General features: G+C 49.8%; 1 protein-coding gene across 3 annotated transcripts in view; it reads left to right on the forward strand.

Annotated features, from left to right (window-relative positions):
- Positions 1 to 5,755: 5,755 nt before the first annotated feature.
- The window catches only part of LIMS2 (LIM zinc finger domain containing 2), a 37,077-nt gene continuing 28,920 nt past the window's right edge, over positions 5,756 to 13,912 (forward strand). Inside the window, exon 1 of one of the 3 annotated variants that reach the window (XM_080798536.1) lies at positions 5,756 to 5,845. Coding sequence is in view for 1 of the 3 variants with exons in the window: in XM_080798533.1 (XP_080654659.1) it covers positions 6,450 to 6,460 (11 nt within the window). In the remaining 2 variants the exon portion in view is untranslated. Of the gene's footprint in view, positions 5,846 to 6,082; positions 6,895 to 13,912 lie in introns of those variants that run through there. The other 2 variants (XM_080798533.1, XM_080798535.1) reach the window with 2 other exon arrangements.

Below are 13,912 nucleotides of genomic sequence, written 5' to 3' on the forward strand. Positions count from 1 at the left end.
ATTTCTTCATATTATGGATTCCTTAGGTGTAAATAAACTTTTTTATTTATACCAGTTCAGTTCAGAACTAGCTGTGATGAGTAAAACAATATCTGAGATGCCTGAGCAACAGAAGTGATATGCACTGTACATTCAGGCAGCTCATAGGAGTATGAAACTTACAAGAAAATGACGTTCGTCGAACAAATATTTACTGAGCTCTGAGTAGAGCCCTGTTCTTGGTCCAGCAGATAGAGCAGGCAACAAGGCAAGAGTCTGTCTTGGAGAGTTTACATTCTGGTGTATAGCATATTTATAACATGGAAGCAGGTTATTTTAAACAACATGGCAATCTAGCATAACATCACTGGTTCCAACAAAGAGTTGAGTGCTTTTGTGTATCTAGCCAGCCTTCCATCAGGAGCTATGTTGCATAAAGTAAACAGTTCAACCTTAAGGGGTATAAAATTTGACTGAAAAACAAAACCAGGGACGCCTGGGTGGCTCAGTCGGTTAAGCGTCCCCCTTTGGCTCAGGTCATGATCCTGGGGTCCTGGGATGGAGCCCCGAGTCTCCTCCTGCTTGTGCTCTCTCTCTCTGACAAATGACAAATAAAAATATTTTTAAAAATAAAAAGAAAGAGAAACATAACCAGTTATCCTCAAAAGTTGAATCTACAAGCTGTATACATAGTGCCCGTGAATGCCAGCACCCTCCTCGCCAAGTAGCACAGGTTGGAGGAGACCTAGGGATAGTGTTCATGTCCAGCACAGTGTGAGTGATGCCTCGGAGCTGGACAGGCGGGCAGCTCTGGTAAGTGCTGCACAGCAGGGGCATCTACTGTGAAGAAACAATGTGAAATTGCCAACACAAAAGGACCACAACTGTGTACACAGTAACTGCGCACAGATAAGACTGGAATCGAAGCATTGTTGGCACCCGTCTTTGGTGGTGAAATTCAAAGCAATTTTCTTCCTTCCTTCCTCCCTCCCTCCCTCCTATTCTCCCTCCCTCCCTTCTCTCTCTCTTTTTTAAAGATTTTATTTATTTGAGAGAGCATGCACAGCAGGGGGACCAGCAGGCAGAGGGAGAAGCAGGCTCCCCACCGAGCAAGGACCTGATGGTGGGTCTCAATCCCGGGAACCTGAGTTCATGACCTGAGCCAAAGGCAGATGCTTAACCGACTGAGCCACCCAGGCGCCCAAGTTTCTTCTTTCTATTTTTGGGTACTTCCCAGTACTATGAAATTCTTATAGCAAAAGATTAGAAAATAACTTAAAATTGTATCAATAATCCCAAAATTTCTCTCCTCTCAGGGAAAATAACTGGCAAAAGGTATCTTAGTAACTGTTCTTGGTCATTCAAAGTAATTGCGGTTTTTCTTTTTCTCTGTGCCCTTGTAGGGCGCAGTTTTGGCCTGTTTACATGCTGTAAACATCAGGTTTCCCCAGGGGCTTATGAGCTCAGGAGTTTAGTAAATGCTCATTTTAGCTGCTGCCAAATGGGCACCCTCCCCCCCAACCCACAGCGGCTCCCCCTTTGCTGGTCTCTCTGGATTCACCAGGCAGCTGCCGCTCCTTTGTTCTGTCCTCCTGGCTCCCTGGCCCGCAGGGGAATGGGCTTTCAGTGGCCCGCCCCACAGGCACCTCCCCAGGGAGGCCAGCCTTTCCTTCCTAGCTTCCTCCACCCTCTCCTGACCCCAAGGTGCCTCCGGCCCACCCTCCAGCTCCAGCCAAACCTCCTGCCCAGGGAGAGGTGAGGCTGGAATATCTGGGACCCGTGGCAGCTGGAGACTCCCAGCCGCTGCCCAGTCCTTCTCCAAGCGGCTGTGCCAAGCAGGCCTGGCAGCTGCTATTTCCCCCAGAGAAGTTGCTGGCAGCGCTCAGGGAAGGAAGCAGCAGAAGGAGGTGGAGTGGCGACTCAGCCCCCTGAGGTAGAGACTCTGTGTGGCGTTGGAGTGCTGCTTTTTTTGCTCTCAAAATGTGCAGGAGGCCCAGTCCCTGGTTCTCCTTGCCATTCGCTTTATGTCCTCTAAGTGGTCATGCTAATGTTGGGGCAAGGGAAAAGCCGCAGGGTGTTCTGCCTCCCGGTTTAGCCTCATATACCTTTAGGTGGCCTGTGGGTGGTAGAAGCCCGCTCACCTTGCTAGGTCCTCTGCAGGTGAGGCCACGTCTGGACAGTTTGGGGTTGGGGAGCGTGGTAGGGGGACACAGCTGGTCTTTATTCTGCACAGAGGTTGGAGATGCTCTGATGGGAAGACTGGTGGGTTGGCTATTCTAATGGGAAAGAGGAAGCAAAATAAACCCCAGCATGTGGAAGAGAAGTGTGCTTAGGAGCAGAGAGGCTGGCGGCCCTGCAGGTAAAGAACTCTGTGGTCATGGTGCTCAGGTAATTCTTGTTGGATGACCCGCACTGTGATGCTTTAAGGTGCAAGAATGTGGCATCCCCGAATGCTCTCTGGGGTGCTCTAGGCTGCTCTTGTTCCAGACCCATGAGTTGCATCAAGCCTGTCCCAGAGCTAAGGTAAAAGAGAAATGGCATTTTCCTTTTCAAAGTCCAAGGCTAGCCAGCCTTTACAAAACAGGTGTGAGCTCCGTGGCCCTGTTCTAACCCTGGGTAAACCAGACTCTCCAGAAGGGTTCTGTGTTCTGCACAGACTATGAAAACCTATGAGCCTCTTGTTGTTTGTTCTGCAAATGCTAAAAGAATTAGTGGATTATGATTCCACCATAATCGTAATCAGACTTCTTTCGTCGAGCTCTGCTTAGGCCAGGAGGAAATAAGGTCATTTTGGGCTGGTCAAATGATGTGTATGGGTAGATCTCGATTCTGAGGACATGCTCACATTTTACAGTAGAAACATTTAGTTGTTAAAGCAGCAAATGCTCTGCTGTCTGGGGGTATATAGAGGTGGATGTGCTGTCCATCATTTATTTTCGGCCAGGCTCCAGCTAAAACGGTCCAGCTTCTCCTCTGGGTGGTCCAAGTGCTTCCCTGCCCTCCCTGGGGATTCTCACAAACCACTTCCAGAATTAAGTTTGGATTTGAAGGAACTGGTTAATTCCAGTTATGCACTACTGCTTAACAATGGCCCAATTGGGCCATTCCCAGTGCCCTGAGAGGGAGATGCCTAAGCAAGATCTGGGGGAAGAGACCCTTTGGGCAGAACTATGGGGGAGCCTTTGTGTCACATGGACCATCATTAAACAGGCATGACACTGGTCCTGCATACTGGAGAGGCACTCTGATTTCTGCTGGGGGCTGGGCCATGGTGAGAGACCCTGAGGTTTCCTCAGGGCTACAAGGCCTTCTTGGTCCCCACTGTCACATGGGGGAGGGGATTTAGCTCTAGACACAGGAGGAGGCCACTTTAGGTAGCCTTCATGCTACTAATTAGGCTAGTCTGATCAAGGGAAGCCCAGACACTCCCTTGGCCCCCATGAACCATCACCCTTGCCTTAGCACCCCAGGGCACTGGGCTGGCTCAGGTGTGGGTGTCAGCGGGAGGGGGTGGCGAGAGGTGGTGTGGGGTGACTATGCAAACACGCTGTGAACAGGATTCTCATAGCCCCCTGAGCCCCAGAAGGTGTTTTTTTTTTTTTTTAAGGTTTTTATTTATTTATTTGAGAGAGAGCACAAGAGAGGGGAGGGTCTGAGTGAGAGGCAGACTCCCTGCTGGGCAGGGAGCCTGATGCTGACTCCATCCTGGGACTCCAGGATCATGACCTGAGCCAAAGGCAGTTGCTTAACCAACTGAGCCACCCAGGTGTCCCTGTTGTGTCTATCCTTGTTTAGAATCTCCCACATTTCTTTTCTTTTTAAATATTTTATTTATTTGACAGAGAGCACAAGCAGGCATAGCAGAAGGCAGAGGGAAGGGGAGAAGCAGGCTCCCCACTAAGCTGGGCCTGTCCAGTGAGGGCCTTGATCCCAGGACCCTGGGATCATGACCTGAGCCAAAGGCAGCCACTTAACCAACTGAGCCACCCAGGTGTCCCAATCTCCCACCTTTCTTTTCTTTTTAAAAGATTTTATTTATTTATTGACAGAGAGACCTCACAAGTAGGCAGAGAGGCAGGCAGAGAGAGAGGGGGAAGCAGGTTCCCTGCTGAGCAGAGAGCCCGATGCGGGGCTCGATCCCAGGACCCTGAGATCATGACCTGAGCTGAAGGCAGAGGCTTAACCCACTGAGCCACCCAGGTGCCCCCTCCCACCTTTCTAAGGGTGGAATCCAAATGCTAGTGTGGCCCTCGTGCTCTGGCCCCCTGGCCCCTCTCCCTTACTTCCCGTGCCCTCTGCCTGCCTGTTCTCCAGATACACTGCCACCTTTCTGATCCTTCAGCTCCCCAAGCCCATTCCCACCTCAGGGCCAATCGCCCTTGCTGTTCCCACTGCTGGCTCTTTTCCTCATTCTTGTTTGAGCTCAGATGACACTCCTCAGAGCCTTCCTTGCCCCTCCAATAAACCCCTCATATTGTCCTTTTCTTTGCAGCACTGTCCCTGCCTAAAGTCACATCTATGTTTTATTTACTGTCCGTCCCCCACCCCATGTCCTCTGGCTCACTGCTCTGCCCCCGTGCCCCAAATAGCATAATCGCCGTTGAATGAATGGGTCTGGGTGAGTGACTGTGTGAATGACCACTGCTGGGTAACTGCAGCTCTTTCCTGCTGATCTGACCTCTGGCTGCACTGTTGGAGGCTGGCCCATGGCTCCTTGGATCCTCCGTACCTCCAGGAGAGCTGAGCGATGCCCACAGATGCCAGTGAGCTCTTGCTGAGCGTGCCCATGGCCCAAGGATGAGGCTTGCTGAGTGGTCAGGTGAGTGGCAGAAGGCTCTGGAGGCTTTCAGCCTTTCAGGTAGGCATCGGGTCCCCTTGAGGCAGGGAACAGGTCCCTTTGGTATTCTCCTTTCTACTTTTCATCCTTTTTGGTTCCTAAAGAACCTCAGTATTTAGTGAACCATCCAGCTGGGCAGTCCGTTTCTGGGGCACAGTCTTGTACACCTGCTCCCTCTGCATCAGCAATTGGGAAAAGCATTTCTCCTTAAAGAGGCAGATGAACCAAGAAATCATCCATATTTTAAGCTTAATCAGCCATTGAATTACAGTTAAACACTATCAGCTATGACACAGCTGCAAAAGAACAAGTGCAAACCACACAGGTTTCAAGACACCAGCTACTTAGGAACAGATGCCTTTTCCCAGCTCAGTTCTGCAGATGTAAGTCTGCATGGTGCTATCAGCTCATCATTCTGAATTCCACTGCTTATTTGTGGGTTGCTACTTCACACTGTCATTTCTAGACAGTCGTTATCTGTTGCCAGGCTAGAGGTAATATGATGTTCAGTAGGGTTAACATATGAGGTGCTCAGTCCTGGCCTCACAATGTGATATTTGGGCTGCTCGCAATCACAAGCTACGCTCCACAGCCCAGATATAGAAATACCTGCCTCTAGGCAGAGAGGGTGAGGGTTTTTTGTTTGGTTTGCTTGTGTAATGATTTCCCCAGAAGAGATTCCCTAAATGGTTTTGTATCACACAGTCCCTTTAAACAGCTCTTCTCTAACTTGTCCATAGTCCTTCATTATAGAGAGGAGTACTTAGTTCTCCTCCCCAACTTGGGGGCTTGATTTTTTCATTGTAAAGTACCTTTTGCTAGGTGAGGGGTTGCTCACAAACGGTTATTTGCCCCAAGGGGGCACCGAGCTGGCATCTCAGTACGCTGTTGGGCTCAGGATTTGGAGGGGCGCCGTTGGACCTTGGCCTCCCTGGGGGCGGGACATCGCGGACTGGGGGTTCCCAGGGCCCAGCGCCCGGGAGGGAGTCGGCGCCCAGAAACGTCAGTTTGAGGACTGAAAGCGTGAAGGTGATCCCCTCTCTGGCCCGGGGCCGCAGTGGGAATTCAGGGCTTGGAGCCAGCAGGGAGGTGGTCTCAGGATCGTCCCTCTATGTCCTCCAATTCCTCGTCCCCCGCCGGTGTTCGCGTTCCTGGGCAGCCCGGGACAGCGGAGGGGAAGCGCCAGGCAGGGCGTCCCGGCGGGACTGGGGGGCTTGTTCGCGGTTATTATAACTTCACTCCCTTTAAAAGGAAAACTATGCCCGGAATCCGGGGAGGTGGCGAGCGAAGCCCTGGAAGGGAGGACGTGACCCTTGCTCGCCGCAGGCCAAGCTCGGGTATCCCCAGAGCTAGGACGGCGCGAGTGGCGGGGCCCACCCCTCCGCCCCCACTTCACCCCCCCAACCTCGCGGGCGGGGCGGACCCCACCCCCGCCCCCACCTCCCCCCGCCCCCACCTCCCCCCGCCCCCACCTCGCGGGCTAGGCTGGGCTGGGCGGCGGGCGGAGCCGCTCTTGGCCTTTTTTGGGCGTCTCCCTGCTCCTCGCCCCGGACCTGCTGGCTGGTGCTCGTCTGGTTGCTGAGGCGGCGGAGGGGGTCCCGAGGCGACCTCGGGCTCAGCGTCCGCTGCCACCATGACGGGAAGGTAACAGCCCCCAACCCACGCCAAGGGCCGGGAGGGCGCCTGTCTGGGCGGGACTGCGGGACCGGACCCCCGCCCCGACCCCTGCCCTCTGTCCGGGGAAGCCGGCCCATCCACCTGCGGCGCCTCCGGCCTGGCCCTCGACCTCCGCTGGCTGTCAGGGTAGCCGCGCCTGTCAGTACCGGGATGCCCCTAACCCCCGTTGGTGTCCGGCCGGTCGCCCCACCGCCTACCCCTCCAAGATGGACACGGTTAACCCCTCACTAACGGAGAACCAGGGCTCAGAAGGGCCGGGACTCGCCCAAGGTCACAACCAACTAAACAAGGCTTTAAAACCGGACTGTTAGCTTCTATCAGCTTCCCTGACCCCCCGCTGTGTGATCCTGCAGAGATCTCACCTTTGGAGCCTGGGTTTCCTCCTCTGTAAGCCAGGAATGGTAAACATTTAAAAATGGTAAAGGGTCTGTGTGGGGGCCCGGCTGGAACTCTGTCCAAGCACAAGCTGTTTGGGGTGGGGTGGGGGCAGGGCCACGTGGCCCAGCCTGGGCTCTCAGGCCCTGTTGCCATTTCACAGATGAGGTAACTGAGGCCACAGAGGCTGAGTGACTCAGGAGGCTGGTCACATGTGCACTAGTGTCTGGCGAGTGTTGGCCTCTGCAGTCCTTTCTGGAACATGGGTGGGTACAAGTGCATGACTCACGACTAGGTGGGAGGGGATGGTCTCTGAGGCCCAGCAGCCCCCTTCCAGCCAAGTCCTGGCAGGAGGATGCTCTTTGACTTGTGGCTTGTGGACTGAGAAAACCCTGTGGTTTTGCTAGGGAAAAGGGCTCCTAGAGGCAGTGCCTAGGAATGGGAAGCAGCTACAGAGGGCAGGGTGGTGTCCCCAAACCTGGGTGACATGTAGAGAGGTCACCAGGAGGGCAGGGGCACACTGGCCTGAAGCAGGAGGACAGCTAGGACACCCAAAATGGCATGTATCCTGTGATCCAGCAAGAACTGTGCCCCCGATGCACTTGGCTGCCCGCTCCCATTGTGGCCAGAGTCTGCAGACGCCACTGGCCATCCAGATCTCACTCTTTTTGTGTGCTTGGCAGCCCCGGGCTTTCCTGTCACCTGCAGGGCTTGACTGTCAGCTGCCTGGTTGCCCACCCAGAGAAGGGAGGGAGTGAAACATCAGGAACAGCACAGAACAGGGTCGAGGTGGGATGTGTGCGAGGCGGAGTCTCAGGCACAGCCAACACCCTAATAAGGCACAGCCACACGCTGCCCGTTTCGGCAGCAGCTTCCACCCCTATAGCCTGCAGGGTGTGAGGCATAGCAGACACTTTGGCAGGGGTCCTGTCACCCCTGAGTCTTCCAGGCAGATGGAGGCCATCAGGTCAGCTGCCCGACAGCCCAGTGAGAGAAGAGGGGAAGGCAGGCGGGTGGTGGGAGCAGGGGCCAGCCTGCCTTGCTGCAGGGGTCCAGAGAAATGCCAGTCATCAAATGAAACAGGGACCAGAGTGCACCTTGCAAAACACTGGGCAGAGTTTTTCCTTGTGAAAGTTAACATTGCTCATCTCAGAGAGTTAGAAAAAACCCAGAAACAGAAAAGATGACGGGAACAGAAAAAGAAGGAAAGAAAGAAAACACCCACAGTTCCACTCCTGAGAGATGCCTTTGGGAATATTTTGGTGGCTTGCTTCTTTTCTCGTGGTGTCTTTTCCTGCTCATTTGCTTTTCGCAGCTGTGAGCTGTCTGGAAGCATTGGTTGACACCCTCCCTTGAAGTCTGCCCGCCACATGCAGCGCCCAGGCCGGGACTGGCTTGCCTCCGCTTCTACCACAGGCGTGGGGCCAGGCCCCTGAGAAATGGGTATCTAACCCAACCATTGGGGTGGGTGAGGGTTTTCCTGTCCCAGAAGCTATGGAGTTTCATTTTTGTTCAGTTGCGTGCCACCTTGACCTCTGCATGTCTGCTGCCCCTGTGGGACGTCAGGATACTGCTCACACCTGGATCCTGGTTCTCTCCACACCCACCCACACTGCCTAGAACCAGGCCGACTTTTGGAAACAACCCTCTCGTCATACACCTCACACACCCCTGGGGCTCTCCCTGCCATCTGTGTAAAGTGCCAGCCCCTCACAGGACCAGAGTGGGCAAGGCCAGAGGGAGGGCAGTGGAGAGCCAGTGAGGGGACCTAGAGGGATGTACACAGCAGTGCACTTTGGAAACACCCCTCTGGGTGCTGCTGAGGTAGAGATGGGTTAGGAGGCCCACAACAAGGGGGCTCCTCTTCAGCAGCCATGGGGATGGGGAAGAGGAGCCAGACTCAGGGGGTCTGGGAGGTGGAATTGGAGGACCTGACCAAGAGAATGGAATCCGGGAGGATGCCTAGTTGTGGTGGCAGGCGTGGGTGCCAAGCTAGTTTAGGCCATGAAGGATTTAAAGAGCTGTGACAAGTCCAAGAGGAAACATGGGAGGCGACTGGATAAGAGGGTCCAAAGCCTGGGAGAGGACTGAGCTGGGGCAGAAGGGTCAGTGAGGTCTTGAGCATGGGTGTGGTTAGGGAGGGGCCTTGCTGTGGGATGGAAGCTCACCCCTGGCCTGTGGCCAGAAGACTCTGGATCTTAAAAACACCCTAGTCTTTGTCCCAGCTGAAGGGACCTTTGATATCACCACTGATGTACAGGGAGGATGTTAGGACCCAGGCAGGACACACCCCTGCTTGGGGATCCAGCCTGTTGGAGGCCCTCCTCCAAGTGCAGCCTGGGACATGGCGCCCACAGTGGGTGAGCTCAGCGGCTTGGCCTGCTGTAGAGTGCAGTCCCACCCACCACGTGACCTGTCGTTTGCTGAGGCTTCCCTGTGCGGGACCCGAGCTGGGCCTGTGCCGGCTTTGGTGCAGAGTGGGGCTGCTAGATCCCTGTCCCCACATCCACCTGCACCCCCCCTCCACAGTGCTCTCCACTGCTCCCCACCTTCCCCAGGAACATGCCCTGTGGCCCCCTTGACAGAAGGGTGGCAACCAGGGTTCTCCGCACAGCACATGGAGCTGTGTGAAGCAGATGACGAGGGCCACACAGCTGGCCTCTGAACCCCAGGCCAGGCCAGGTACCACCTGGTACCCCTTAGCTCCTCCTTTTCCCTCTGCTTCCAATGTTGACTCTGACCCTGCGAGGGCAGTGCCATGGGGACAGAGGGCCTGATTTGTAGTGTGTCTAATCCCAGGCTGAAAATACTCCCATCTCAGCTCACTTTGCACTATCAACATGACACTAACTGGTTCACAAAACTCCTGAAAATTTAGCAGTCAGCACTTGGGACCCCCCGGGAAGAGGGGCTGGGCTTTCCACGCACAGTGGCTGCCCTGCCTCTGGAAATACAATGCTTCGCTCTGGTCCATCTGCCACATATGGACTCATACTTAAATGTTCCTCAGGTCTTCATCTCTGAATAGGGTGGACAGAGGAAGGCATCTTAACTCTCCTTGTTCTGGTTATTCAAATCTTTTAAATTTCTGATGATGAATATTTGCTCAAGGTGACATAATAAGGCGAATGTGTTAATGAGATACACAAGAGGACAATGGGTGACTAAGATGACATGACTGATGTATGTTTGTATGTATGTAACACCAAAGATATGTCCACACCGATGCTGGAGTTTTATTTTTCAAAAGATTTTTTATTTATTTATGAGAGAGAGACAGACAGACGGACAGACACATAGCATGAGCAGAGGGGAAGGGCAGAGGCAGAGAGAGAAGCAGACTACCTGCTGAGCAGGGAACCTCATGTGCAACTTGATCCCAGGACCCCCTGAGATCATGACCTGAGCTAAAGGTAGTTGCTTAACCGACTGAGCCACCCAGGTGCCCCTGATGCTGGAGTTTTAAATGAAGAAAATAAAATTGTTCAAAATCAGATTTCACGTGGGGTAAGAAGGTTGGAAAAGGTCATCCATCTGAGGCATATGGAAGGCCCTGGCCTCCCAGGGAGTCGAGGCGGGCAGTATGGGTGGGGGAAGCTGGCTGTGGTGAAGGGGTTGTTTGTGGTGGTGATGCTGGCTGCCCTAGGGATGGCATTCACGGCTTAGCCACAGGGGGTGGCAGCTCTCCCTCACAGCTTGCTGGTGGCCCTGGCCTCTGTCCCTGCCTCTAGTAAGCTATGTAGTATTCTTGTATTCTTCATTACATGTGTGCTTTTTAGACATTTGTGATATAATCCACATACCATAAAATACACTATTTCAGGGTGCATAATTCAGTGGGTTTTTAATACAGCCACCAGTTGTGCAACCATCACCACTAATTCTAGAACATTTTCATCACCCCCATAGGACACCCCATACCCATGTGCAGTCAATCCCCAGCTCTGGCAGCCATTAATCCACTGTCTCTATAGATTTGCCTGTTCTGGATATTTGCTATAAATGGAACTATACATTGTGTGGCTTTTTTTTTTTTTGACCTGGCTTTTTTCATTTAGCATAATATTTTCAAGGTGCATTTATGTTGTAGTATGTGTCAGTACTTCATTCCTCTTTTGCGGGGTGTGCAAATAATATTCCATTGCATGGCTATACCATGTTTTGTCTATGTGTTCATTTGTGGTGGACATTTGAATTGTGTCTGCTTTTTGGCTTTTATGAATAATGCTGTGGTGAACATTTCTATATATATTTTCTAGTCTCTTGAGCATATACTTTGGAGTGGAATGGCTGGATAATACTGTAATTCTCTGTGAAATTTTTTGAGGAATTGCCAAGCTCTTTTCTGAATAACTGCATACCTTATATTCCCACCAGGAAATGTATGAGGGTTCTAATTTTCTCCACACCCTCACTAACACTTACTGTTTGTTTCAGTGAGTGTGAAGTGGTATCACATTGTGGTGTGGTTTTTTTTAGATTTTATTTTTTATTTGAGAGCGAGGGAGACAGAGATAGCGAGAGAGAGCATGAGTGGGGAGGAGAGGGAGAAGCATGGTCCTGCTGAGCAGGGATCTGGACTCAGAGCTTGATCCCAGGACCCTGGGATCATGGCCTGAACCAGAGGCAGACTCTTAAGTGACTGAGCCACCCAGGTGCCCCACATTGTGGTTTTGATTTTCATTTCCCTAACAACTTGTCATGTTGGCCATCTTTTCGTGTGCTTATTGGTCGCTGGTATATCTTCTTTGGAGAAATGTTTATTCAGATTTGGTGCCCATTTTTAAATTGGGTTGTCTTTTTACTGTTGGATTTTAAGAGTTTTTTATGTGTTCTGGATACAAGACACTTACATGATTTGCAAATATTTTCTCCTATTCTGTGGGTTGTTTTCTAATTTTCTTGATAGTGTTCTTTAATGCACAAAAGTTTCAAATTTTGATGAAATCCAATTTATCTATTCTTTGATTGCTTGAATTTTTGGTGTCATACCTAGGGAAGTGTTACCTAATCCAAGGTCATGGAGATTTATACCTATGTTTTCTTCTAAGAGTTCATACCCATTGTGAGTCAGTTTTATACATAACCTGAGGTAGGGGTTTAAAACCATTCTTTTGCATGTGGCCATCCAGTGGTCCTAGCATCATTTGTGTACAAAACTATTTTTCCTCATTGAAAATCAGTTGATCGTGGGTTATGGAATTATTTCTGGACTCTCAGTCCTATTCCATTTATATATGTGTCTGTCCTTGTGCCAGTACCAGACTCTTTATTACTACTGTAAATCTGTAGTAAATTTTGGAATTGGGAAATATGGCTCTTCTGACTTTATTCTTTTTCAGGTTGTTTTGGTTATTCTGGGTCTTTTGCACTTCCATATGAATTTTAGAATCAGCTTGCCCATTTCTGTAAAAAAGGCAATTAGAATTTTGATAGGCTTTGTATTGTATCTATAGGTCAGTTTTATGGGGGGAAGGAACTGTCATTTTAACAATATCAAGTTTTCCAATCCATGAACATGGATGTCTTTCCATTTATTTAGGTCTTCTTTAGTTTCTTTCAACAATGTTGTGTAGTTTTCAGTGTATAAGTCTTACCCTTTGCTGGTTAAATTTATTCCTAGGTATTGTATTTGTTATGATGCTAGTGTAAATGGAATTGTTTTATTAATTTCATATTCATATTGTTTATTGGTTGTGAGTTTTTTATATTGATTTTTTAAAAAGATTTTATTTATTTATTTGACAGACAGAGATCACAAGTAGGCAGAGAGGCAGGCACAGAGAGAGGAGGAAGCAGGCTCCCTGCTGAGCAGAGAGCCCAATGTGGGACTCAATCCCAGGACCCTGAGATCATGACCTGAGCCGAAGGCAGACGCTTAACGACTGAGCCACCCAGGCGCTCTGGGTTTAGGCTTTTCTGTATATAAGAGTATGTGGTATGGAAATGGAGATAGTTTTACTTCTTTTCCAATCTGGATACATATTCTTTCCTTTCTTTCCTTTTATTTCTAATTGTCCTTGCTAGAACCTCCACTACTATGTTGAAAAGAAATGACAATACATCTTGTCTTGTTCCTGACCTTAGAGGAAAGCCCTCAGTCTTTTACCATTAAGTATGATGTTAGCTCTGGGTTTTTGTCTGGCTTAGGAAGTACCCTTCTATTCCTCATTTGTTAAAGGTATTTTGTTATTGTTTCTAATCATGAGAGTGTGTTGGGCTTTGTCAAGTGCATTCTCAGCATTCATATAATGTAATCAATTACATTGATTTTGGATGTTAAACCAACTTTATATCCTGGGATAAATCTCATTTGGTCATGATATGTAGTACTTTTTATAGGCTGCTAGATTCAGTTTTGTTGAGGATGTTTGCATCTATATTCATAAGCAATATTCATCTGCAGTTTTCTTGTGATATATTTTTCTGATTCAGGGCAGGGTAATGTTGATCTCATTGAGTGAGTTGGGAAGCACTCCCTCCTGGTAGATTTTTGGAGAGTTTGTAAAGGATTGGTGTTAATGCTACTTAAACATTTGGTAAAATTGACCAATAAAACCATTTGGTCCTGGGCTCATCTTTGTAGGAAGATTTTTTCTAAAGATTTATTATTTTTTTAAAAGTAATCTCTAGACCCCATGTGGGGTTCAACCTCACAACCTCAAGATCAAGAGTTGCATGCTCCATCGACCTTGCTAGCCAGGTGCCCTGGAAGATTTTGATTATGGATTCAGTCTCTTGTTGTTGGCCTATTTGGATCTTACATTTCTTGTTGGTTCAGTTTTGGTAGTTTATATCTTTCTAGGTATTTGTCCATTTCAGGTAGGTTATTTGGTTTGCTGTAATGTAGTTTGTATATAACTGTTCACAGTTATATACAGTCCTTACAGTCCTTTAAGTTTCTCTAACTTCAGTCCTTTCTTTCATTCCTCATTTTGGTCATTTGTGTGTTCTTTCTTTTTCTTGGTCAGTCTAGCTAAAGGTTTCTTAGTTTTGTTGATCTTATCAAAGAATCACTTTTGGTTTTGTTGGTTTTCTCTATCT

Source organism: Martes martes (assembly GCF_963455335.1).
Source record: "Martes martes genome assembly, chromosome: 3".
In the NCBI taxonomy this organism is placed as follows: Eukaryota; Metazoa; Chordata; class Mammalia; order Carnivora; family Mustelidae; genus Martes; species Martes martes.